Source organism: Callospermophilus lateralis, chromosome 7 (assembly GCF_048772815.1).
Source record: "Callospermophilus lateralis isolate mCalLat2 chromosome 7, mCalLat2.hap1, whole genome shotgun sequence".
In the NCBI taxonomy this organism is placed as follows: Eukaryota; Metazoa; Chordata; class Mammalia; order Rodentia; family Sciuridae; genus Callospermophilus; species Callospermophilus lateralis.
The window spans coordinates 132,548,751-132,575,469 of NC_135311.1; the positions used below are offsets into that span (position 1 = coordinate 132,548,751).

A 26,719-nucleotide genomic window follows, 5' to 3' on the forward strand; every position below is an offset into this window, starting at 1 on the left:
CTGGAAGTACTGGGCGGCCAGGGCAGCCGTGGGGAAGCTGTGGTGGCCCCTCCTGTCACCTGGCAGCTGCCCTGGGTGTGTTTCTGCGTTTTACTCCTCAGGAGGAAACGGGGGGCTCTGGAAGACGCGGGTGGGTGCTCCACAGGCGGCTGTCAGCTGCTGGGCACGAACTTTGGGGCCTGTGCTCGGGCTGGGGGGCTGTTGCCCCTCAGGATGGCTAACACCCCTTTAAATTGCTCTTTTCAGATGAGAAAACCAGAAGGGACTGGTTTAAACCAGCCAATGCCACCCAACTCCTCTTTACACATTCTCCACCAGGGCACCCCCACCCCCACCCCACCGCCATTTTTAAGTGCTCAGCGTATGAAGTCGGCTGGGAATTGCCCATGCGCAGGAAAGCGCTGCCTCTACCTGTGACGGTCTCTCCAGTGGGTAAAGGCACCTCTGTCCCCAGAGTCCCTTGCCGTCTCTGCCCAGAGAGACACTGCTTCGCTCCTCACCTGGTGACTAACAAACCTTCACTCTTTGATCTCCTGATTGTGCTTTTTGGTTTTGGGGTCACCCCGGGAGAGCCCACTGGGCTAGTCACAGGGTGGGCCGAGCCTCTCCATGGGTGTGGGTGGGAAGGCGGGTGCTGCCAGGGCCGCAGCAGGCACCAGGTTCCATGGCACTCAGGCATCCCCAGGCGCCAGCCCCAGGGCCACCCCAGGGCCACCCCAGCCCTTGCCCTGCCACGTAGGCCTCCTCCCGGGGGCTCCCGCTCATCACAGCTGTCAGGGGCAGCCGCAGCCTGCTCTACGGCGACTTTACCTGCTTACCCAAATTTGGGTTTATCAGCCCCAAATTCTTGGAGGGCCAGCCAACAAGGCCTTCAGTGGCAGAAAGTCCCCAGTCCTTGCTGTCCCACCCCAAGCCCAAAGGGCCAAAGTTCTACCCACACCATTTGTGTTTCTGCGGATTTATTAGTCTGTGAGGGAAACGCAGCGGGAGGGTACGGAACACACCCCAAGCCCAAACCAAGCCTCTCCCCACGCCCACCCGGGCCCAAGCAGCTCATCCCCAAAGCTGTCCCTCCAGCGCTGTCTCCGTGGACCCAGCCCTGCTAGTCCGCCTCTCCTCAGCCTGGCAGGAGGGGAAACCCTGACCTGTGGTCAACAGAAGGCCTAGGCCAGGCCAACTCATCAGGGGTGCCCCCTGCACAGAGAAGTCCCAGGATTATTAAAGCATCTTCATCAGGAGGTGGACCGCCAGGGCCAGCCCTGTGAGCTCCGAAAGACACTTTCCATCCTCGTACCCAGGTCTTTCCAATCTCCACTAATTCCCCCGGGTACTTTTATCTCCAGAAATTCAGGTTTCTGTGTGTCAGATGATGGGGTCGTGCGTTTAAGTCTCATGTGACTCTACAGGCACCTGCCACATGAAGGCTCAGGTGGGGTGGACAGAGTTCGCCACCTGGCCAGGAGCTTAGAGGGAGATGATGGTCCCACTTTGTCCTAAATGAACCCTTAGGTCCCTCTCTACGGGGGTGGCTTTGGCAGGATGTCTCCTGTCCTGTGTGGAGGGGTCTGACTCTAAGATTGTGTCCCTGGGGGGGGGGGGCGGGAGGAAACCAGGCCAAAGCAGAATCCCAGGGAACACAGGCCCAGATGGCTGGTGACATGTGTGGAAACTTCTAGACCCCAAAGCGAATCTCCCACCAAACAGAGGAACTGGAGGTGAGGGGACTTTTGCGGGGAGTCCCCATGGGTCACATTGATCCACATGAGAGCCACAGAAATGAGGTCCTTCTTCGCGGGAGGCCAAGAAGATTCATGCCTGAGAACCAAACAGGCTGCAGGCGAGGGGTGGACGCTTCTAGGGAAAGGTTTCTGAGGGACGGGTCACCCCCCCCCCCGCCCCGCATTCGATCTGGAACCTGGGGATCTCTTGATGCTCGTTGTTGGGGGCCACCACTGTGGGGGGAGGGGAGGCTGGAGGGACGGGCTCAGGGCACCATGTGCCACCACTTGAAGGAGAAGGGCTGCCGGCGCACGTTGGTGCCACAGTGGACCTCGCCGTGCAGCATGTGGTAGGGAGTGAAGTCGTCGATGAAGGTGCAGTGCAGCCCCAGCGGCTCCAGCAGGGCGCGCACCTGCTCCTCCAGGCAGCAGCGGCCGTTGATGAGGGGCCCGAAGGGCTTGGGGATGCCCAGGTGCTTCCCCAGCACCAGCATGTTCACCTGCGGGGGGGGGGGGGGGACAGCGCTGGATCAACAGCTCCGGCCCGCGGAACCCCACCCTAACCCAGGTCGGAGCTGACCCCGGGAGAGTCCGCCTCCGCCTATGCGGGGCCTAGTTAGGTGGCCATATCCAGATCTGTCCCAGGGAGGGCAGCAAAGCCCGCACCCGGGAAGGAGAGGGAGGGCACGAGGAGAAAGGCCCAGCCCTCCTGCGGCCCACTGCGCTGTCCTGCCCTCAGGTTACGCAGTGTCCCTCTGGCCGAGGCCGCTGGGGAGAGCCTCTGAGCCTCCGTTTTGCCAACCCAAGGACCGGAACGTTGCCCAAGCTTCCAGGGGCACCTCGCAGGGCCACGGGAAGGAAGAGGCAGGAAGGGCAGAGCCAGAGAGGCAGGAAGGAGGTGAGGCAAAGGTGTGAGGAAAGGCCCCCGCGGCTTTCAGGAGGGTGAGTTCAGCTCCTGGGGGAAGCAGAGAGGGAGGGAGAGCAGGTGACCCAAGGGCACACCAGCGCCACCTGGGGGCGGATAGAGCTGCAGCAGCCTCCCGGGACCCTCCCTCAGGCTGCTGAATCCCCGGACCCAGTGGGCCCCAGGTGTGTGTTTCAGATGCAAGACTTGGAGGGCCGGGTGGGGGGGCAACCTCTTAGGGCTCGATGAGGCCCCTACCGGGAAGCCTTCCTGGACCCCCACTCCTACCCCTTAAACTGGGAGCACTCGCCCTCCCCTCCCAACTGAAATAGAAATATGAAGTAGATCACTGGGGCTTGTTTTCAGCGGTGAGGAGAGTGTCCCTCTCTACGGATCAGAGTGGAAGCTCCTGAGAGAGGGGCCATCTGGAACCACGTCAAGATAGACGTGGGTGTTGCCCAATCACGAGCTGGAGGACGAGGACAGAATAGCCCCAAGAACCCAGGTGCAAATACCCCTTCACTCCACCAACATCAGCGCCACCCCTCCCCTGCCCTAGAGCCAGGGCCTGTCCAGTTGCAGGGACCATGACGGACAGCCACCATAAGCCACGGCGTCAGACCAACCTCCAGCCACCACAATCCCAAACATGACTGCCATTAAATGTGTCCGCGCTTGGGGGACGGAGGCTTGGAGCCTCATCGTAGGAAGGCCCAGGTCCCAGGTGGTGGGCTCACCAAATCCGGGAAGAAGGCGGTGGCCTTTCTCCTCTCAGACTTGAAGAGCTGCGGAATGTCGATGATGTCGCGGTCGGCCAGCCCCAGCTCCCGCTTCAGCACCTCGCGGTTCCAGTCGATACAGCTCTGGGGGTGAGAGGGGCCGAGATGGGGACACCCTGCCACGTGTGTTGGGGGCATACGCAGTTGAGCAGGGGCATGAGGACCGAGTGCCCACGGATCAACCATCCACACAAACCTCACCTCTGTGCCCCTTGATGGAGATATACCTGCTCTGTGCCCCACTGGCTAAACTGAGAGTGCTCCGGAATGTTCCATCTTTGACCCTCTTCTCTGAAATCCTCCCTCCTTAGGGATCTCATTCAGTCTCTACATTAAAACACTGACAGGTCCCAAGATTCTACCTGCCCCTCTCTGTATAGGGTTGTCTATGTCCTGAGCTCAGACTCCTGAGGACAACTGCCCCCTTGGCATCTCTGCTCAGATGGGTCCCAAGATGGACTCTTGATCTCTACCCCCAAGCCAGCTCCTCTGGCTGCCCAGGCCACAAGTCTGCTGTCTTTCTCTCCCTCCTTCCCACCTCCATATCCAATCCAACAACAAGTCCTGGGGGCACTACCCGTAGAACCTGCCCCTGACCTGGCCACTTCCCACCGCCTCCACTGCTTCTGTCTGGTCTAAAGGCCAGCCCTCTGCCTGGGTGACCAAGCGGCTTGCCCACTGGTTTCTCGCCTCCTCTCCTCCTGCCCACGTGGTGGTCTCCATGATGCTCCTCACGGACTTCCAACCCTCCCTGTGTTTGAGGTCACACCTCTGCTGGATGCTGACAGCCAATGGCCACCTGTCTTCCTCAGGTGCAGGACACTCACACCTTCTCCCAGGAGGAAGGTGGGCACTGGAGCCCCTGTCTGGGCCATTCCAGCCTGCGCTGTCCTCAACTGTGAGTCAACGCCCCCTGCTACCCAAGCCCCGCCCTTGCTGTTTCTATCCCCGCCCACTTTCCACCCCGCCCCTTGTCCCAAGCCCCGCCCACTATCCACCCACCCTCTCCTGTCCCGAGCCCCACCCACTTTCCACCCACCCCTTGTCCCAAGCCCCGCCCACTATCCACCCACCCTCTCCTGTCCCGAGCCCCGCCCACTTTCCACCCGCCCCTTGTCCCAAGCCCCGCCCACTCTCCACCCCGCCCTCTCCTGTCCTGAGCCTGGCCCACTTTCCACCTCACTCCCTTCCCGGGCCCCGCCCACTTCCCACCCCGCCCCTTGTCCCAAGCCCCGCCCACTCTCCACCCCGCCCTCTCCTTCCCGAGCCCCGCCCACTTCCCACTCACAGCCACGCCTCTGTACCTGCACAAACTTATTAAAGCTGATGAGGTTTTCGTTGGAAAGGACCTGGTTGATGGAGATGGTCCTGACCCGCCCATTGCCTGTGGAGGGGAGAGACACGTAGAGGGCCACTGGCTCTGGGAGGCACTCGGGCAAAGGCCAAGTTCACGGCTCTCTGACTCCTGCACACGTAAGGCCCTCTGCAAGTCCAGGACCGACCGCAGAAGTCGGGGTCCCGCCGCCTCTGTTCCGTGAACCCTAGGCTTACTGAGTCACTGGAAGTAGGAAGGCGGTGAGTTGGAAACTCGCAACCCCCCAGGGCGCTGAGTAGCGGCTGCTCTTCCTTTGGCTGAGGGGACCTGGGGTCCGCCGCTGTCTGCCCCCACCCCAGGGTGGACCTCTGTCGGCTCTCTGAGCAGTCAATCAGCTAGTTTTGGGAGTGGACCCACCAGGTCCTGGCCTGCCCTTCAGGAGATGGCTCCCCAGAAGCCCAGCTTTCCTGCCGCCTGATGGGGTCCCATGGAGATGGCCGGACAGGTGCAGGGAGGCTAGGCCCACGGTTCTCAGTCCTCACTGGTCACCTGCACTTGGCCTGCGCTGCCCTGATTCCAGAGCCCAGCATCTCAGGAGTCTCACCCTACGAGCTCCGCGTTATCACCTCCACTTTACAGATGAGGAGACGAGGCTGGGGAGGCCAGATGACTCACCCAAGGTCATACAGCTGGGACTCGGGGGCTCAGTGGTCACAGGGCCTTAGGTTGAGACGGGGAGGAGAGGGCTCCCTCCAGCACACATACACCTGCGGTTCCTGTCCCTCCGGCCCAGTTGGAGGCAGCTGGTTCCACTGCTGCCCCAGCTCAGCTGCCCCCTCCAGCCAGTGCCTCCCCTCTCTGCGCCTCCCCCTCCTAGGGTCTGAAGGGGGCTGGCTGGAGTCCTCCCAGCCCTCTGGGGATCAGGGTGGTGATGTCCACGAGCACCAAGCATGGGGTGTGGCACACCGGGGTGCCTAATACTGTGCCACCTCTACCTCTGTGGAGCCATGACCACGCCTGTGGGTTGGCCCTGAGTACAGTGGCCGCATGGCCTGGGGTCTCCTTCCCAGCCAGGCAGTGGGGTAACTCCTCTCCACTAGATTCTGGGTCAGCTCACCGAGAACATGGTCCCCCAGGGAAGATGAGGGGGCACTCCCCTCCCCACCCCGTCTGGCCCGGCAGCTCCAAGCCGCTGTCCCTCTGGGAGCAATGGACTGGGAATTATGGGCTTCTACTTTATGGCCGGTTCCAGTGTCGTGCTGGGCACAGGGTGACGTCAGCACAGAGGCCGGGGCCCTTGGGGAGTGAGGATACTTGGGAACTCCACAGTCTCCTCTCTGGGGTAGCTTTGGTCTCGGGGTCATGTGCCTACGCAGGTGGCCACGGACCAAGAGAATCCGTGATCCAATGGCAAAGGGGCTTTTGCCCTGAGACCCCTGGGACCCCAGACTTCAGGAAGGTCCCCCTGGGGATAAGGTGGTCACAGTGGGGACGGGAGGGGGTGGAGTTGGCAGACACCCCTGCATGCTGGCCCAGACGGTGGCCCTGCCCCTCCAAACTCCTCCTGTGAGACACGAAAACGTGGGTTCCTCGTTCAAAAAGCAGGAGAAAGGAGCCGTTCAGGGTACTGACCCACAGCCGCTGCTCCTCCCACCTCTCAGCCTGCCACAGGGTTTTTAATTTGTTATTTGATGTGGCACTCCTTTGAGCTTGGGACATACATGGGACAGGGTGGACCCTCGAAGCACCCAGAGGCGGAGCCCTTGGTGCATGTGCCAGGGCACAAGTGGCCTGGCAGCTCCTGAATGAGACCCGCAAATTGTGCGGCTTGGAGGGCTCCCTGCCCTTCCCCTGAGGCCTGCCACCCCACCCAGCCAACGCAGGGGCCGCAATCAGAGCGTGGGGGCCCCTCACCGGCCATGCGCTAATGCGGGGCTCACCCCTGCCAAGCCCCCAGCACATGTCCCTGCAGGCAGATCCCAGGCCCAAGCTCCTGCTGGGGGAATAGGACCACAGGGTCCCTGGGCAGTGACAGAGACAGGGAGACCTGGCAGCTGGGATCCAGAGGACCAGGGAGTGGGCAGCAGAGAGCCCACCCGGGGAGGCAGGGAGGTTGGGAGGCAGAGGCTACAAGCCTCCAGCACATGCCTGATTTACCCCTCGGACTTCACTTACAAAACACAAGTTATTAGGATCCAAGACGGTGACACAGAACATTGAACTCCAAGTTCCAGAGCCTTCTAAGCAGAGAGCTTGGTGCAACTGTACTGGTCACAGGCTGGCTATGTCCCCAATTTCTCCATGCCCACCCATATGGACGGCCCCCCCGTCCTGCCTCAGCTCCGCCCCAACACGGGAAGCAGTGGCTGGAGTCAGGGGTCCCGAATCTGGGGGGACAGCACTGCTTTAAAACCAGCCATCCCTCTCTGAAGCCACCGTGCCCCTTCTTTAGTGACACAGCGCCGTTACCCACCGATGACACCCTCGAACAGGAGGGCCCTGCCGTGGCCCCGCTTCTTCTTTTCCTGGAAGAGCCTGAAGCAGGCGCCGGGGCTGGCCAGCAGCATGCGGAAGCCCTGTGTGCGGAGCGCGGACGGCTGAGCCCCGGCCCGGCCCGGCTCAGCCCCTGCAGCCCAGCCCCTGCCCCAGATGCCGGGAGGGGCCTGCCCCCGAGTCTCACCTTCCCATCCGGGGCAGGGACAAAGCTCAGGAACTCGTCCACGTGGCCCACAGCCAGCCAATCCACAAACAGCTCCACGGGCGGCTGCACCCGCTGGGCGTGGAGAAAGTCCCGCACCACCTGGGTGACCCGGCGGCCCCTTGACCTGGCACAGGGTTGAGAACTCATGTAACTAAGAAAGACTCCACGAGGAAATGGAAGCCCAGACTCCGAGAGTTCTGCAGAACCTGACTTTACAAAAGGCATTTCTTTGTAAGCAGGGAAGACCATAAATGTGTGCATTTCATACCCCACCAGGTGCGTTCCCGATGAGGCAGACTGGGGACAGGTCAGTCACACCAGAGCAGTGACCCACCAGGCCCTGCCACCTGGACAAATCCTCAGAACCACCCTCAGACCCTGTTCTCATAGATAGACTGCAAGTCACCAGTTTCACACCCACATTCCATCCCTCCATGGTCAGGCAGTTCTTGCTTGAGTTTAACTTTGATCTCTCTTGCTGCACCTTCACCTTCCTGGATGTCAGTGGGGAGAGAGGTGGATAAGAGCATCCCCAGGGCCTTACAGTGTTTTAGGTTTGTGGATTTAAATCCTGTTTATACTTCCTCTTTCTGGGGGATCATGTGCTTGAGGACAGCTGGTCCCCTCTAAAGCTCGACTCTGGATATCTACTAATTGATCCTGAGTCTGTTCTAACAGCTTTGCTGAATTGGTGTCTTGATCTGTTCCACAGCAAATAACCACTGTGGTGTCATTCCTTGTCCACCAGCTCTTCTGTGCCACACATTCAATAACTCACAGTCTGTGAGTCTATCTGTGTCACCAGCAGGTCACTTTGCACGTCTCATACAGCCCTTGCCCTACGCTCAGGGAAAGACCCTCTGTTAGTCATTTACACTATAGTATGAATGAGCTCGGGCTCAAATGCATTGTCTCCTGGGACAGGGGGGAAGAGAAGCCTGTCTTCTGTCACTGTTAACTGGTGGACGCTGTGGTCAGCATCATCTGTTTATTCCAGAATCAGAAGGTCCAGGCCTAGTCACCCACCCTCCCTGGGTCCACCTGGAGAACTAAGGGTCAAACTGAGCCATCTCCGAGGTCCCAGCTCTGGCTCTTAGGTGCCAACAGCATCGGGAACAGCCCTCCGCCCTCCCCCCCATGTAGGACTACAGTGACGTCACTCCCTGCTGGTGCCAAGGCGTGGAGTGGTCCCTGGCCCCGGCCTTGGTCACCATGCCCGCCCCAGCCTCCACTGGACGCCAGTCCCTCCCTGCCTCTCTCACCCGGGCAGGTTGCCCCCGATGAGGATCCTCCCCAGGGGGTACTCCTTCCCGTTGGCCACCACCGGGGGGCTGACCTCCAGGTTCCCGAAGGAGTCCAGGCCGCTCACAGACCTGTCCCGTGGTTCCCGAGTCACGTAGCCAAAATCCTGACCCTGGCGGGAGACGGGGGTCAGGTGAGCAGGGAGGCCAGGGAGGACTGGACTGACTCGGGGCTCTGAGCTCCCAGAGGATGGGTGGGCAGAGCCACCATGGCTGGGGGAGACCGAGTGACCACGGAGGGGAGACTGAGTGACCACGGGGGGTAGGCAGACTGAGTGACCACAGGTCAGACCCAGCAGCCAGTTCATGCAGGCCTAGGGCTAAAGCCGAGAACACAGGCCCTAGGCCAGTGCCAGCCCCTGGTCACAGGACCCCTGAGGTGGCTCTGTGCTCCCCTCAGACACACCGGAAGCAGCTGCCCGGCCCCTCTCGGCCCTCCTGCCACGGCCAGCCCAGGGGCCAGGGTCTGGCTACCTTGGGTGCCCGCGCCTGGGGATCAGGAGGTGGATGCCGGCCCTCAGTGTCTCCCCAGGGCATCTCTCAGAAGGAACTTATGTACCATCAAGGGCCAGCAGAGGTCCTGACCCTGTGTGTCCAGGAGGTGGAGGGTCCCCCATTTGGATATACTTACACCAAAAAGTTCCTCCTTGCTTCTCTGAAATTCCAACGTAACTGGGCATCTCCTGAACTGCACCTGGCAACCTGCCCTCATCCTTACAGAACAAGCTTCCAGAATGTTCCCCGTGCCAGCACCCCAGGGTGGCCCCTCGGCTCCCAGGCCAGCTGTGGTGACGACTCACCAGGATTCTCTTGTAAGGAAATTCCTGTAGCTCCCCGTTCCGGGGGGAGTCGAAGACCACTGGGAAGGTCTTGTGTGGCGCCTGGACATAGCCCAGCTCCATCTCATCCTGCCAAAGAGGGGACATGCCCAGCTGTGGACAGCCAGCAGCTCCCCACTTCCCCGTGGGCACTCTGGGGTCAGGATGCCTGCTGATTGGAGGAGGGGCTGGAAACTCAGAGAGGGCATGTGCTTGCCTGTGGTCACCCAGCAGGGCAGAGGGAATGAGAACATGGACATGACCTTGAAGCTGTCCCAGTATGGGGTCAGGCCAGGGTGGACCCAGAGAGGCCTGAGATGGACTAATAGGCCACTGGCACAAGTCATCTCCTGGGCCTTGGGACAGCGCCAAGGGCCCTGACAGGTGCAGATCCTCCTCCTCGGACCTCGAGGGCCAGGTCAGTCCTGACCCCTCTGGTTCTGAAGGCCAGGGTGGCCCAGGGTCCATGAACTGCACACCCAGGCCTGTCGTCCCTGGGTGGCAGACCAGGAAGGTGGGGCACAGAGATGGCTCGTTATTTGCCCGAGGGCCCCAGCGGAGCAGGCTGGCCTCTCCCTGCAGGTGGAGCCCTGACCAGGCCTGCCCGGGGCACGCTACCTGGATCCAGCGGTCATTGCGGTTCTCGGTCTGCGGGCACACGGTCAGCTTGCAGCCGGCCTTCCTGGCCAGCTCGGCCACCGCTTCCACGAAACCCGTGTTGTTCCTCACGCTGTGGACGAGCCAGGGACAGGGACTGAGAGCCAGGCGGGCGGCTGGGAGCCTGGGAGCCTGGGGACCCGCCGCCCACACTCACCGGCACACGTACACCTCCAGGGGCGGCAGGGTGCTGGGCGTCATGATCCAGGGCGCCACGCGGAACACCACCGTGTCCGTGAAGATGGGGGCCTCCGAGAAGTCCTGCGGGGACCGCGGGGGGGACAGCACAGGTCTGCCGTCTGGCAGCCGTCAGGGAGGATCTCGTTCTGTCCCCGGGTCCCTAACGAAGCCCGGCTTCTCCTGGCTGGAGAGGAGCCAGCAGCGCGGTGGAGAAGCCTGGGTCCCCGGGGCCCAGGTGTCACCTCTGTGCCTCTGCCAAGCCCCACCTCATTGGAGTCGTCCAGCAGGGTGACGTGGAAGGACAGCAGCCCCGGGAAGCCGGCGTCAGGGAAGCTGAGACCCTCCACGAAGAAGCGCTCTTCGTCCCCATGGAGCCGGGGCACCTCGTAGGACACCTTGTCCTGGCCCAGCACGCACCTGTAGGCCCCGCAGGAGTCCTCGGGGCCTGGGAGGGAGGCGGGGCCGCTGTGACCGCAGGGGCCTGGGCAGCGGGAGGCCGGGAGGGCCGCGCCTCACCCCGACTGCACACGGGACAGCCCCTGCCCGCCTCTCCCTGGCGAAGGGCAGTGGGTTGCAGGTGTGACCCCCGGACCTGCAAGGTCCCCGCTGTTGGCACTCTTCCCGGGACCCGAGCCTGCCCAGCTGCCAGGGCGACCACCTGGGCGGGGCCGCAGGGACTCACCGCAGACGTGGAAGACCCGGGCCCGCCTGGCGTCCGAGCTGGAGGTGTGCAGGATGAGCCTGTGGTCCTCAAAGAGCACTGCGGGGCCCTGGGTACGCAGGACCATGAGGGACATGTCTTCCAGGTCTGGGGGCCACACAGAGGGCAGTGACTCAGAGAGGTGCTGGGATCCCCTGCACCTCCTGCCTGGCCACCTCGTCCCCAGGAAGTGAGCGCCAGGACTCAGGTGTCCCACTGTGAAAACACTGGAAGCCACCACAAGAGCACCACGGAGCTGTGTGACAGTGTGACATGTGGTGCTACTGTGAGTCCTGTTGGGCCCCCGTTTCCTCATCTGTCCAGAGATGTGACATGCAGAGCCGCCATCCCCATGCCTGGCCCGGAGAGGGCAGAGGCCACCCAGCAGCCACACAGGTGGGCTGTGATGCTGGGCAGGCCCCTTCCTGCTGGGCCTCTGCGTTCCAATCTCCCGTGGCCCCTAGGAGCATCTCGTGGGAGCACTGGCCACCCCCACCCCAGGTTGTCCCTGCCTGGTCCCTCTGGTTGCTGTGGTCCAAGTGGACCTGGCAGAGCAGGTGCCCCTGAGAGAAGGTCAGAGGTCCGGGGTGGGGTCTGGATCAGGGGCTGGAGGGGGAAACCCTGGACTAAGCACAGGGAGGCTGGGAGCCTCCTGGCCTCTGGGCCTCATCTCTGGGTTGGGATGGTGACACCCTTCCACCCGATGACCAGACAAGATACGTGAGAAGGGCAGGGCATACAGTAGGTACTCAAACAATGCTGCATCCTTTGGTCCTCTAGAGGAAGGGGAAAGTAGGGTGGATCATTTCCAGAGGTTCTGCAGCAACGGGAGCGCCACTGGCTCTGGGGACACCAGAGAGACATGGCACCAACCTGAGGTGGGTTTTGAGCAGTGCCACAGTGTGCCCAGGGTGGCCACTCTGGCCCCCAGTTCTGCCACCAGAGCCCCACCTGGGGGTTGTCCAGAACCCCGGGGCATCTGAGCCATGACCTGGACGAGCAGGGGCCCAGGCTGCCCGGCCCCCACCTTGTAGGCAGCCCACGTGCTGGTCATAGTTGTCCTGGACATCGCTGCTGAGGTCGTCCCTGTCACAGTTCACCAGCAAGATGGCTCCATGCCCTCCAGGCCCCCAGACCCACTGCCGCTGTCGGTGAGGAAACAGAGCAGGCGAAGGGCTTGACCCGGCCCGTGCTGCCCTCCAGCCCCGTGAGCTGGGGCCCCTGCCCGTCCCTGCACCCGAAGGCTGCCGAGTCCTCCTCGCCCACCAGCCTCCTGGACCCTCTTCTGGACACGGGCTGCATTGAATGCACCACTATGGGGTGCAGAAGTCAGTCACAGTTTCACGTTCAGCAGGTCCCTGTTCACCCAGATGGGGTCAGCTTCTTGTGGCCAGCGCCACACCTGCTGGCTGGCTGTCCCCGTGGTCAGGTTCTGTAGCCTCCCTCCCTGGCTAGGACAGTTGCACGGGTTATGTGCTGACTGTGGCCACTTTTACCCCACTGAGGCAGGAAGACGCCCGGCCCAGGGCCTCAAACGTCCACCATCTGACCTTTATTTTTTGAAACGCTTGCCCACCCTTGACTTTGCCCACAAATCCAGAACTTTTCAGGAGGCTGGGAGCCTCGTGCCTGGTGATTTCTGGTGAAGATTTCTCTCTTGGTGAATGAAGATCCCATCCATGCCTGGTCCCCTGGGCCTCAGCATCCGCTGGGAAGCAGGGGGATGCCTGTAATGGCCTCTCCCCGTGACCTGGGCTTACAGCAGCTTGACACTCCACCCCCACCGCCTGGGCCCAGGTGGAGAAACCTACCTTGTCCACGAAGTTCCCGTCCTGCCCGCCCCCACGGTTCAGGTCACAGTCCAGAGCGATGTCTGCAGGGGAGGCAGCGGGTGAGTCCCCACGAGGTCCCCAGGAGCCCAGAACAGATCATGACTCCTGTGTTTGTAGCCCAGTGTCAGGGCCCGTCTGGGGCTGGACAGAGGTGTGGCATCTCCCAGCAGGCACAGCCAGAGGTAGAGGCTCTGTAGCCTCCCTCCCTGGGCTGGGTAAGAGCCCACGGGGAAGATGAGGGGCAGGGCCACAGCCACCCCCTCCAGGAAGCCGTCCTGACTGCTCCCTCTCTGTACCCCCCTGTCTCGGGCACAGCCTGCACTGAGCCTGCGCCACCACGGACACTCTTGGTGTGAAGCGGTCTGTCTTGCCTCCTTGGGTTGGGACAGCGAGCCTGGACTCTGGTCAGGCTGACCAGGATGCCCATCAGCTCTGCCACCTGCCAGTCGTGTGGCTTCTCGGAGCCTCCACTTTAGCTGCGACCCACACTCCCAGATCCACATCCCAACTTGACAGTTCTCCCTAGGAATTTGGGAGATCTTGCAGTGCCACTGAAGTGTTCAAGGGGCCTGAATCAATCTTTCTGCACCTGCAAAAAACTTCTTAGTCCAGGCACGGTGGCTCATGCTTGTAATCCCAGAGGCTCAGGAGGCTGAGGCAGGAGGATCGCAAGTTCAAAGCCAGCCTCAGCAACTTAGAGAGTCCCTGAACAACTCAGCGAGACCCTGTCTCTAAATAAAAGATGAAAAAAGGCTGGGAGTGTGACTAAGTGGTTAAGTACCCCTGCGTTCAATCCCTGGTATCAAGAAAAAATAATCTTATTTCTTAAGAGAGAAGGGGCGGGGATTTCAATTTTTTTCTTTCTCATTTTTGGTGCCAGAGATTGAACTCGGGGGCCCCCGACCACTAAGCCACACCCCCAGCCCTATTCTGTATTTTATTTAGAGACAGAGTCTCCCTGAGTTGCTCAGTGCCTTGCTAAGTTGCTGAGGCTGGCTTTGAACCCAGGATGCTCCTGTCTCAGCCTCCTGAGCCGCTGGGATTACAGGCCTGCACCACCGCACCCGGCTCAAATGACTTTTTTACCATATGACAAGATACTCAGGCACCAGGCCACCAGGGAATGAACCTCATAAACGTAACCTGGGGCAGAAGGAGCCCAACCCAAAGGAACACGTGAGAGACGATTCCATCCACAGCGTTCAGGCTGCAAATCCAGTCTATGTGGTCTGGCAGGAACATTTAGGTGTAAAAACCATGAAGAAACACAGGACATATTTATCACAAAACAGTGTTTACCTTTAGGAGAAGGAGGAAGTTGTGGTCAGAGAGGGCTGGGGGGAGCTTCGGGGCGCTAGTTGTATTTTATTTCTTGACGTGGGAATGGCCACTCCAGTGTTTGCTTTGTAATTGTTCATTTAATGTGTGCGTACGTCTGTGTGTGTGTGTGTGTGTGTGTGTGTACATACATATAATAAGCTTTATGAACTTTCTGCATGTTTTCCAACGAGTTGGGGGGCAGGATCTGGGGGCAGATGCCCATCCCCACTCCTAACTAACAGAAGGCAAATTTAAGCAACCGGGGGGGATGGCGACCTGTCACACTGGCACAAAGAGAAGAGGCTGAAATCTCAGCTAGCCAGGAGGCCCACATGCTGTTGCAGGCACCAAATGTGACTCAGAGTTTTTGGAAAGCTATCTGGCCACATCTATCAAAATTTAAAGATGCATCCCCTTGAGCCCAGCCGCTCTGCTTCTGCGGATGCCTCTGACACATAAAACGTGCTCAACTTTCCTGCTAATTGCTGCCATGTGCAATTTTGTAGGCTATGGTGTGAGGTAGGGCTCTAAGCTTATCTATTCCCCATGCTGACCTCTGAACCCTGGGTCTGTCCCCAGGCTCTCTATTGGTTCATTAGTCTATGTACTTAACCTTGCACAAATTTCATGCCACCTCAAGTACTATAGCTTGGAAAATTCTTGATATCTGGTACTGTGAATCCTTCCACCTTGTTCTCAAAATTGTCTTGGTAATTCTTTTTTTTTAAAAAAAAAAGAAACTTTTTTAGTTGTAGACGGGCACAATACCTTGTTTTATTTATTTAATTTTTAACGTGGCGCTAAGGATCGAGCCCAGTGCCTCACCTATGCTAGGCAAGCTCTCTACCACTGAGCCACAAGCCCAGCGCCTTATCTTAGTAATTCTTGCTCTTTGTGCTTCTTGTGAATTTTAGGATCAGCTTTACACATTTCTATGAAAAGGCTATTTTGAGATTCTGATGGGAACTGCATTGAGTTCAGACCATCTGATTCTGTCCCAGAGTTCTCAGGTCTGTGTTGCTTGTTTCACTTGTTTTTCTCTTTGTTACAGTTTGGGTAACTTCCACTGACCTATCTTCAGGTTCACCAATTCTTTCTTCAGCTACATCCAGATTACTAACAATCCATCTAAGGCATTTTTCATCTCCATGACTGATTTTTGCATTTCCTTTGAATCATAATTTTCAGTTCCTTGTTGAAATGCCCCCCTGTTCCTAGAACCATTAACACAGGAATCCAAGTCATTTTCCACTCCCTGCCTGAGAGTTTCAGCATCTGAACTTGAACAGAGCTTATGTATCAGTTATCTCTCTGGGAGGATGCTGGCTTGGGGAACAGGAAGCCCTGATTTGGAGGGAGGGAGGTCTACTTTTAAGTGTAGACTCTTGTACTGTTTGAATCTTCTGCACTTTTTAAATTTTAAAATATGCAACTAATTTTTTAAAGACATCTCTGGTTCGCTGTCATCCCTAACCACCTCCCTGCCCTTAGCCAGGACCCCTTGGCCTCGCCCGCAGCAGAGCCCCCCACTTACCAACGCAGGTGAGGTAGAGCACCGCGTAGGCCAGGGGCAGAGACTCCTGGCTGGAATGATAGGCGATCTGAACCTGCGGAGAGAGGGGCTGGTCAGGCTGTGAGGAGAGCATGGGGGCTCTGAACCTCGGCCCCACCCAGCTCTTCCTTAGCCTGCTCCGAGTTATTCATTGTTCTGGGCCTGGGCTGGCCCGTTTGTGGAACGGAACTCTCTGGGGGAGTCTATGGAGACCCGGGTCCCAGTCCTACCAGCGACCCGCTGCGTGGTCTTGGCAAGCCCCGGCTCTTGGGTCTCAGTTTCACCATTTGTAACGAGAGGAGTTTGGACCAGGCAGGTTTAAGAACAGGTAAAGCCTGGACGTAGCCTGGACTTGAGCCCAGCCCCTCTGGCCTCTGCGACCTTGGCCAAGGCCCTTCCCCTCTCAGAGCTGCCTCTGTTTTCTCATCTGTAAAGCGGGGACCATGTAGGTCCACCCCGGAGGATCGTAGTGTATCCCGAGGAAGTGCCCAAGAACCACCAACTGTTGTCCTCGGTAGGCAGGTGGCCTCACGGGAGGGTCAAGTGCAGGGCTCTGGACAGCCTGGGCTTGGGTCCTGGATCCGTCAGGGGAGAACACCTTGGGGGGGTACTGGCCTCCCTTTTCCTAACAGCGGGATAGTAATCCCGCCCAACAGCATGGACGGTGGGGACGCTCACGGGGCTCCTCGTGCTGCCGGCTGGAGTGGCCCGGTCCCTGCAGAGGCCAGGACCCCGAGGCTGGTGATGATGTGGCTGGAGGCGGAGACACCCAAGTCCTCTCCCGCCCGCCTCTCCTCGGACCTCCCCCAGACGTGGGCTCCGCTCTCGGGCTCTGTGTTCTCAACTCAGCGGAGGGAGGAGGTCTTGCCGAGGTCCCCGACCCACTCAGTCCTGAGAGCTCCTAAATCCTGCCGTGACTGATCCCCATTGCCAGGTGGGGTCAGGAGGGAGGCGGAGGACCCTGGCCTTGCTCTGTCCTAGCAGCCATGGGGCCAAGGAGCTCAGGGTGGGGAGGCAGCCCCAGAGCCTCCGTTCTGCAGGGCACCCTCCACAGGCTGCCCGGTCCTCCCGTGCTGCTCGGGGCTCCTGCCCTGCCCCTCGCTGACTCTGCTGCTCACTAGCAGGTGGGACTTCAGGGGACCCGCACCCCTTGGCCTCGGTGTCTCCATCTGCAACGTGGGTTCAGTGAGCCCTGGCCCACGCGCCCCACGGAGCTGCAGCATGGGTGGGAGCAGAGAGGGGACTGAGGCCACCGGCCACCTGCGCTGATCTAGTCCTCCTGCCCGTTAGCTGTGTGGCCCTGAAGAGTTGCTCTCAGTCCCCGCGAAAGGGGGACCAGCCCCTCATGTCACCGGCTGGTGTGTGGGTGGATGGCGTCCGCCGCCCCCAGCCTGGCAGTGGTCAGTCTCCACAGCGCTGCTCTGGCCATGGAGGGGGGCCCACGTCTCCACCCCCCGAGTCCTGGGTCCCATTAGCCCTCCGAGGGGTGCCAAGCTCAAAGGTCACCCATTTCTTCCATGTTTTAAATGCCCCCCGCCCCGTCCTGAAAATGGGTCAGGAGGAGAGTGTCTTTGAGGAAACTGAGGCACCTTAGGGAACTGTCACCTAGGCAGGGCGTCTCCTTGGGCAGGAGTGTCCCTCCCTCCCAGCTTGCCCTTCTTCACTCGGAGTAGCCGAGATTCCCGAGCCAACCCACAGGCCACAGTGGGGACTGTCACACTGTCATTCTCGAGGTGAAGAGCTGGGACTCGAACCCCAGCCTCTGGCCCCAGGGCCAGGCACTCGCCCCCTCCGGGGAGAGGGGATGTGGGCCTGTGGGTGGGTGGCCGCCTCTGCCCCCTCCCCAGCCCAGGGCCCCACTCACATGACCGTCGTTGAGGTCGTTGCTGGGGGAGTTCATGACCACGACGATCTCCAGGCCCTCATCGAAGTGCCACCGCCTGGTGTCCGCGCGCTCCCGGCTCCTCTCGAGGCTGGGACAGACGTAGACGTCCACCCCGGGGGTCCCGTACACCTCGAACATCTCCGTGCCCTCGGGGACCGACCTGGGAGAGCAGGAGCCGAGGACATGCCGAGGGCAGCCCTTGTTCAGGTGCCCGCCCGCCGCATCCAGGACCACCCTGGGCCGCGGGACCCTACCAGCAGCTCCCAGGCGTGGAGCCCCCGCCCACAAGACCCCGCTGGCTCTCAAGCTTGCGTCCACTCCTGCTCCCCTCCAGGGTGTCTCTGCCTCCAACAGAACCGCAGACTCCTCCCCAGTCAGGACCCAGCTGCCTGCCCAGGCCCACCTCTGCCCAGCGGGCTCCGTGGGGCTCTGCGTCTCCAGCTTAGGAAAGCAGTTCTCACCCCAGGTCCCCGACATGGCTCCTTAGCAGGCGGTTAAGTGTCCTTGGGGTCTCCCTTAGGAAGAGATTAGTTTTTGCTGAGTGTGTGCTGTGTGTGTGCGTGGGTGTGTGTGGGTGTGGGTGTGGGTGTGGGTGTGAGAGCGAGCTTACATGCAAAGTGAGCAGAATCATGCCCATCTGATGAGGGAAGGAAAGTCTCCTTCAGAGAGGTCTAGCAACAAGCTGAAGTCACACAGCATCACATGGCAAAGCCAAGCATGCACTTGCCTCTTTCTGACAGTGTGTCCAGGCTGTCCCACAGCACTGCCGTGTCCCCTGGGAAACTTGGCCAGATTGGATCAAACAACCAGGTGTTAATTACAGGTTTAAAATCTCCACAATGCCATCGGTCCCTGGAACGGTGTCTCCCCATTCCTGCTTGGGAACCCTGCCTGAAAACCAGCCTGTCCATCCCTTGATTATGGGGTTCATGCTCTGCACCCCAGCACCGCGGGCTGAAGTAGGTGCATTTACCACTCTCCCAACGGCCTCAGAGCCTTAGACCCCTGGCATCGCCCAGGGCAGGTGGCTGCAGGCCTGCATCTTGGCTCAGCGGTCACCACGTGGAGAGAGGCCTCTGTGGCTGAGAGGCTAGAAGGCCTCCTGGGTTTCAGTGGCCGACCCTGGAGGGGCCCTGGCTGCACACTGGCCCTATGGAGCGTCTTTGTGAGCTGTACCATGTAGGTCTCTCAGCTCTAGGAGCTGAGTGCTGCCGCTGCCTCCCATTTTACCGATGGGGAAACTGAGGGTAAGAAGTCTGCCCAAGGTCATGAGGCCTGGAAGGGCAGGCTGGGATCCAAACCCAGGCCAGGCTCAAGTGTGACAATTGTCAGGAAAGGCTCAGAACCACCCTCCTGGGCGGGGAAGTCACAATAAGAGTAAGCAGGGCGCAGGAAACAGGTGGACGGAAGGAGGGGTGAGGCTGGGCGGCTGGAAAGGCTAGTAGAGGAGCCCGCTTGGAGGGACCGAGGTCTCCGTCCTGCAGCCTCAGGTCAGGGGCAGACAGACTCAGGCTGCGGCGGGTTGGTCTCTGCTTCATCCCTATGTAATGGGGAGCCAGCGATGGTTCTTCAGCTAGGCGAGGAAGCTGAGCCCGACCCTGGGGAAGCAGCCTGGGCTTGGACCCCAGCCCTGGGGGACTCAGGCGGACAGCCTCGCTCAGTGCCTGTGTCTCTGGTGGGGTTGGGGCGCTGAGGAGATGGAAGGAGCCCCGGGTGCAAAAAGCACCCCGGATGAGTGAAGGTCATGGCCTCATTTCACTGCCAGGGAATCTGAAGCCCAGAAGTGACCAGAAGGCACCTTCCAGAGGCCCAGCCCTGAACTCACGCCCCGTCCTGGACGCTGTGCATTGGAACTGTCACGTGGTGGCTGCCAGGAGGGGACCCCACGTCAGGTTCAGGAGGAGCCGGATTTCCCATCCTGGAGGACAAGGGAAGCCTGCAGAGCCTCCCCGGACACAGCTGTCCCTCAGGCCAGGCCACCCTGAGCTGCCACGTGTGGCCGAGTCCTGCCGTAGACGGTGCTCCTGGCCCAGCCAAGGCCACACAGGCGAGGCCAGTCCAAAGCACGCCCAGCCCCTGAGGATGGTGAAGGCAGCAGCGACCCGCAGCCCTGCTCCGCTGGGACCCAGGTGCTGTGTCACGGACTCAGAATCAGCACTACAACATGCCAGGCCCCAGCAAGCCGGCAGAGCTGGTCCCCCTAAAGGTGGCCGGCCTCTGACCCACCTTAGGGAAAAGCAGATTGGTGGCAGCAGGGGCAGGACTGCAGGTGGCTCGAAGCCAAGCTGTCCCTGGACACCGTTCCGATGCTTGCTGAGGGAGCGTGGGGCTCAGGGTGCGCTGCCCCAGATAGGCTGGACCTTGGTCCCCCAGGGCAGATACAGGCGGCTCAGCACAAGGCCACCCTCCTGGGAAGCGACCGGCAGCTCTTCCTGTCTCTCCCTTCCCTGGTGACAACCATGAGGTGACAGTGGGTGCAGGGAGCTCCCACAGCTGCATGGCCTGTGCACTATCATCCCCACTTTGCAGATGAGGAAACTGAGGCTCAGAGATGGCAGGTGATTTGCTCAAAACCACACAGTGGATAAGTGGCAGAGCCATAGGCTCAGCCAGCTCTATGGTCACTACAAACCCAAACCCGTCCTCTCCCTTCACGGGCTCAGGGCCTCAGCTTCTAGAACAAAACCAAACACTTCAGGAAACTGAGGGGAAAAGTCCCTGTGGTTGGACAGAGAAAGATGGACAGGATGTCAGATAGGATCCCCCGCCCCAGGATGGCAGATTCCAGTGGGCTCTGCATCTCTCCCCAGTCAGCAGGGGTCCCAGGTCCCCTCCCCAGGCCAGCCTCACAACAGAACCAGGTCCAGGAAACCTCTGTCCTCCTGACCCCATGCCCTGCACCCCGCCCCGCTCTGCCCTGGGAAATGGTGGCCACACCAGGACTTGTCCCGAGGCCCGAGCAGTTGAGAAGGTGGAAGACGCGCCTGCCCAGGGCCCAGCTCCAGATCAGCGCTCTTGCCTCAAACGTCCAGCGTGGACAGAGCCCGTCAAGTCCGGGATGGGGCTCAGAGGCCCCCGAGAGCAGTGCAGAACCCCCTGCTCTATGCCAACCCTTCAGGTCCCCGGGAAACGGAGGCCCAGGGAGCCGCAGAAAGTCATGCAAGATGACGCAGCCGTGGTGACAGAACTGGGACCCAGACTCAGGGCTTCTGGTCTGAGACAATCAAGGACCACCGTGGAGGGACAGAGGCGGGGACAGTGCGGTACACCGCGGGGCGCAGGGGGCGTGGCGGCAGGGCACGCTGAGTTCAGCAGGCCCGTCATGAGACCCCAGGGAGCTCGAGAAGCCGAATTTTTACACCAGATGAGACTGTCACCAGAGAAAAGCCTAAATAAACCCTCGGCTTCGCCTGTTCTTGCCGACTGAGTCGCTAATACTGGAAGCCACACAGCTGGGCCACGGGTCACACCTCTGACGCGTGGGTCACGACGCTAACCGTTGCCCAGGTTACTTCTCGGGGACCTGAAGGCTACTTTTGCCCCAAATCGGAGTCTTCACTGGGGTTCGCAGCTGCCTGATGGCATCCGGAGGGGAGCTCTGTCTTCATGTGACATCTGGCTCTTGGCCGCCTTCACTTTGGGGTCAGATTCCACTGGGCTCTGCGTGCACTGTGTCCCCGCCCCTGGGGCTGGTGTCTGTCCATGAGCTACTCCAGCAGCCACAGCAGCCTGAGTCCCCGAACCCTCAGGCCCGTCCTGGGACCTGGATGGAGCCAGAGGCCAGGATGTGGGCACAGGATGGTGGTGCCAGCCTCAAGGGTACAGGCTGACAGTGACCTTGGCCGTCTGATGCAAGAAGAATCCCTTCTGGAACCGTGTCCCTGACCAGGGACCAGACCCTAGCCCGCCCCAGCAAGTCAGTAAAAGCTCCCTCTCCCTTTGTTCAGGGCCAGCCTGGCCCTGGATCAGTGCTGCCCCCTCCGCTGAAGCCCACTTAAAGTCCCGCGGTACCTTCCTGCTCACTAGATGTTGTTCCTCCTGTCACCAAGTCCTATCAGTTCCATTAGGCACGTTTTAGGTGTCAGGAGCTGAGTGTCTTTCCCAGTGAGGTGGTGGTTCTCAACCCTGGCCGCACAATTATCCCTAATGAGTGCTGAAAAGAGCCTTCGGTGCTGGGCCCCTGGCGGCGAGGAGCCAGGCTTTCCCATGTACAGGGGAACCCAGGGCCTCGCGTGGAAGCAGGTGCCCCGCCATGGGCCCCGCCACAGGCCCAGCAACGGTTTTTTTTTTTTTTTTTCCTGGTAGCTCAGGGCACTTTACCCTGAGCTACAGCCACAACCCTTTACCATCATGATCCTCATTTCTAATTTTGAGACAGGACCCCGCTAAGCTGCCCAGGCTGCCCTTGAACTTGCAGTCCCCCTGACTCAGGCTCTTGAATCACTGGGATCACAGGTGCGCGCCCCTGCATCCGGCCCAGCAGTATATTTTTAAGGTCCCCGGGTGATTCCAAGGCACAGCCAGGGTGGAGCAACTCTGCTGGAGAAGAGGAGGCTGACAGCTCAGCGCCGGGCATGGTCCCCCAGGAGACACCTGCTAATGGAGGAGGGATCCCCCCCACCCCCGGGGGAAAGGCGGCAGCCTACGTCCTGCTCAGGACCCACGAGATGGAGCTCAGTGGGGGACTCCCTGCCTTCTGGCTTTTCTAAGTGCTGCTTCTCGGGGTCTTTCCAAGGTGAGCGAGATGTATACCCCCCAGGTCAAGGTTGCCCCTTCTTGTCAGCGTCTGGGCTGGCATCCTGAAGGAGTTCAGCGACATCTGGTGGCCCCGGGACTGCTGTGTGTGCCGGGCCCTCTGCAGCCATGCAGGTTGGACCTGACAGCTTGGGGTCTCTGAGAACACCCGGGGCTCCAGGACCCTTGGAGCCAAGTACAGAGGGTCCCCAAGTCCCCCAGGGCCCCCCAGGTGAGTCTCTGCACCTCTGTGACTCAGTTTCCCTGTCCCCAATATTCTGAGCCATTGGTTTGGGAGACGTGGCTTTTAGTTTCACCTCTGCCCCTAACTTACTCTGCAGTCCCTTCCTGCTCTGGCCTCAGCCTGCTAGAACCCCCAGGGCTGGCGGAAGCGGTGGCTGAGCCTGCGGGGTCCCCAGCCCCTGGCATGCACCAGCCCCCAAGGAAACACTGATGGACGTGTGAGCGAGCCAACCAGAAGCTCCACCGGCCCCGGGTGGGCGGGGCACTGCAATTTAAGGATCGCAGTTTGAAGACCTGGAGTCTCTGCCCACCCCCACCCCATGGTTGTCCCCCCCACACGGCTTTCTGTGACTCCTCAGCATGGCCCATCTCGCTCAGGTTGCCCCAAGACCAGTGGCCTCTGCCTCCTCCAGGTTTCCTGGCACAGGTCAAATTGAAGACACCTCTGCCCAACGGGCACACGGCAGCTGGGGCAGTGAGTCACCCCCGTGGGCACGCAGCCCTGGGGCAGACAGTGGCGCCGGGCAGCAGGGATCTGCCCCCCTCACCCTCCTCCTGGCCCCAGGAGCCACTGATGCCTCTTCCCACCTTCACGCCCCGGCCCCTCAACCAGTATTTAGCTCCTGGAGGCCAGCTGGACCCTCCATGACCAGCTTCTCACCCTCGTCGACCAACACTTTGGGACCATCTTGGCTTCCAACTAAATTCACTTGGATCTCTAAATTCTTAAGTCTGGGACACTGGTTCTCAAAGAGTGGGTGATTTTAACCAGGCATGGTGGTCACACCTGTAATCCCAGCTACTCAGGAGGCTGAGGCAGGAGGTTCACAAATTTGAGGCCCGCCTGGACAACTTAGTGAGACCCTGTCTCAAAAAAAATAAAAAATAAAAATAAAAATGGCTGGGGATGTTGCTCAGTGGTAAAGCACCCCAGGTTCAATCCCCAGTACAGAAAAAAAAGAAAAGAAACAGCAGGTCATTTCACGCCCTAGGACCATTTGGTAATATCTGGAGACATTTTGGTTTGGGGTGTCGCTGGCCTCCAGAGGGAGGCCAAGGATACTGCTCAATATCATACAAGGCACAGGACCCCATGAGGACGAGGTGGACAGAAACCTGGCCCAAAGGGAGGCTGGGAGGCAGAAACGGTCACAGGGATCCACACCCTGCCCACCACAGGCATGCTGACTGCCTGTCCCCAGCTCAGCCTCAGAAACGAGACTCCTCAAAAGCCTAAGAAGCTGGCTCCTGGGTGCTCCCTAGAGCCCAGCTCCTAAACCCCTACCGGACCCTCCTTTCCTTCCTGGGAGAGAGAAACCACAAGTCATGAGGTGCTAGACTGGCATGCAGTTGGGGCCTAATGCATGGGCGTTGAATGGCTGGAGGAAACCAGAACTGAAATCCTTCAAGTGTCAGGACAGCTGAGCTAGCCTGTGACAGGCTCCAAACCCTGGCTTTGCCACTTGTTACTGTGTGGCTTGAGCAAATGTTTCACCTTCTCTGGGCCTTGTCAGCCAAGATGATGCTCACAATGAGCCTAGACCACAGGCTCATCTTCAGGGTGGAATTGCTGAGTTTACGCTCAAGAGTTAAACTCAAAGGGCCTGGCCAGCTCCAGAACACTGCCTGGAGCCGACAGGTGCCGCGGAGGTAGACACAGTCTTTAAAACACGGTTCCGTGCTGCGTTCTCAGCCTCAAAAGCTAGGGGGTTATTGGCAAGGACACGCCTCTTCCTATCCGTGTGCCTGAGACAGACCCCCAGCCCCATCTACAGGATCTCTGGATGGGGAAAGTGCCCGGAAGCCTCCAAGTCCCTGGAAGCCTCCAAGTCCCTGGCAGCCTCCAAGTCCCCAGCAGCCTCCAAGTCCCCAGACCCAGCTCAGCCACTGCCAGTCTCTTCTACTGAGCTTCAGCCTCCTGCAGTTGGAGTCCCCTGCTGGAACCTGAGCAAGCTTCCCTGATTGGCTGCTGTTCCAAGGCCAAGTCTGAGGAGTGGACAGCCAGGCCAGGCCAGGCCAGGAGGAAGCCTAGAGGAAGTTCTTCACAGCCCCTGGAGAGGAAGACCCATGGGGTCAGAGCCAAGGACGCACAAACCCCTGGCCGTCGGGTCTTACCCATAAATGTCTATGACGGTCTCCACACCGGCCACGCACACGGCACTGGTGGGATGCTCCAGGGACACGCGCACAATCCTCTGCAGTGACATGCTGGCCTGGGACTGGGCTTAGGCCACCAAACCCAGCACTACCCCAGAGGCCCTTTGGGATGTGGTTTAAATGTCCCCGGCCCCGCCCTTCCAACCCAGGGTGCATGCTCATTGGCTCTGGTCCTGGAAGCCCAGCCTCTTTCCAGAGGCAAGCGCTCTCGATTGGCTGGAAGGAGCCCAGTATTTGCATAGGAACCTGTTGCTTCCACCTCCGAGTTAATTCCTGGCTCAGAGGGGAGCAAGTCCCCACAAGTACCGGCCAGGGCATTGGGTTGTGGGGGGCAGGGGAGGGGGACGGGCAGAAATGCGTGGTCTCCCTCTTGGCCCTGGCTCACCCCCGCACCCCTTTCTCTGCATTTTCAGAAACAAGGTTTAGTGGTTTAGCTGGGGAAGCTGGTGGAAGTGCCCGCTGGAGGCCACTGGGACCTTTTACAAGCCTCCCAAAGCATTTCCGTGGTCTTGAGAAGGAAGCGCCGGCGTCTTTCATAAGAGCTTGGCTTTTGAGGCAGGAATGTCTCAGCCTTGGCCGCTTCCGGGCTGGATGACCTTGGACAAGCCTCACTTTTTCCATCTGAGAAATGGTTGTCGTGAGGCTGACATGGGCCAATGCTGATAGAGCTCCCTGGGACCCAGGCGTTATCTTATTACTGTTGTTAATATTAGATGCCAAAACCCCCTAAAGGGACAAGTGACGAGAATGAAAATCCTCTCCCACCAACGGGAGCTCAGAATGTCAGAGCAGGAAGCCGGTTTGTCGGGTGGGGAAGCCGAGGCCAGGGGGACACTCGGGCACCTGGAACAGCAGGAGCAAGGGCCCTGGGAAGAGGGATCTTGGCCCAGATCCAGATCCAGGCTCCCGTCAAGTGGCCTTGGGTCTCCTCCTCTCCCGGGGCCCCAGTTTCCTCATCTGCAGAAAACGCAGCTAATCACCATCCTGCAGAGATGATGGCGGGACCCGCCCTGCCTGGCGGAGGCTCTGAAGGTGCTGAATAGAGGTTTCCGCGCTCCTCCCTGGTGCTGCTGGCCGTCGGAGGCAGGGTGGGGACAAGGGCCGCTGCCATCAGTCCAGGGATCTCAGCTGGACCCTCAGGCTGTCGCTTCTATATCCCAGTTTCTGGAAGGGTGTTCTTACCCGGAGAGCCACGGGTCACTGGGCCCAGGGACAACTCACTTTATTTATCTGTAAAATGACTTGGTGGCCAACTCAGCTCTAAAAGAAGAACGAAGAGTTTGGAAAGGCGCCCCCGACTGTCTCCCTCACCTGCCTCTGAGCGCAGTCAGGGAGCAGCTAGAGAACCTGGTGGCCTCCCCCAGGGTGCTGGCCCACTGTGCTTGGGGACAGGAACTGCTCAGAGCCCCGTGTCTCCCTCTGGAAGCAGGTCCACTCCTTCATCTCTCCCCAGCTTCCAAAAACAGATCTGTGGTTCGTTCAGACTTAAGTGTCCATGGCTGATGGGCCCCAAGCTAGAATAAAATCAGTGAGTGAGTGAGCACCCAAGGGTGTATCTGAGGCAGCAGCGGGTGTGGAAGTTGAGAGGGGTGATATTTTCAGGCCCCTGAAACTGCTGAGGCTGGGCATTGTGGTGCCCTGTGCCCGGGGGCCAGCCCTGTGGGGAATCTCCCCCTCTGCTGACAGGGTCCAGCCCGCCCAGCTGTCTTCAGCATCCCTGACAGAGGGAGGACGTGGCCCAGGCAAGGAGAGAGGAAGAGGTGGGACCCACCCTTGGGACCCACCCTCCTCCTACAGCCATCTCAGCAGGGCAGGTGCCCCTGGTGACGGGCATGTGCCCAGCGTCCTGCTGAACCAGCTGCCTGCCTGGTGCTCACTCGCCAGATGCAGGTGCTGTCCCTGCGGCCAGCAGAGGCTGAGCCA

The 26,719-nt window shown here is 60.0% G+C and overlaps 1 protein-coding gene across 1 annotated transcript; it reads right to left on the minus strand.

Annotated features, from left to right (window-relative positions):
- Positions 1-1,984: 1,984 nt before the first annotated feature.
- On the minus strand, positions 1,985-24,846 carry Padi3 (peptidyl arginine deiminase 3). The gene is made up of 16 exons (XM_076863305.2): positions 24,755-24,846; positions 17,642-17,822; positions 15,760-15,832; positions 12,885-12,946; positions 12,101-12,218; positions 11,056-11,181; positions 10,640-10,818; positions 10,351-10,454; positions 10,155-10,266; positions 9,519-9,626; positions 8,680-8,831; positions 7,397-7,541; positions 7,190-7,292; positions 4,706-4,785; positions 3,360-3,485; positions 1,985-2,218 (listed from the first exon to the last, which is right to left on the minus strand). The coding sequence occupies exons 1-16, from the start codon at positions 24,844-24,846 to the stop codon at positions 1,985-1,987; spliced, it is 1,995 nt and encodes a 664-aa protein (XP_076719420.2).
- Positions 24,847-26,719: the final 1,873 nt, after the last annotated feature.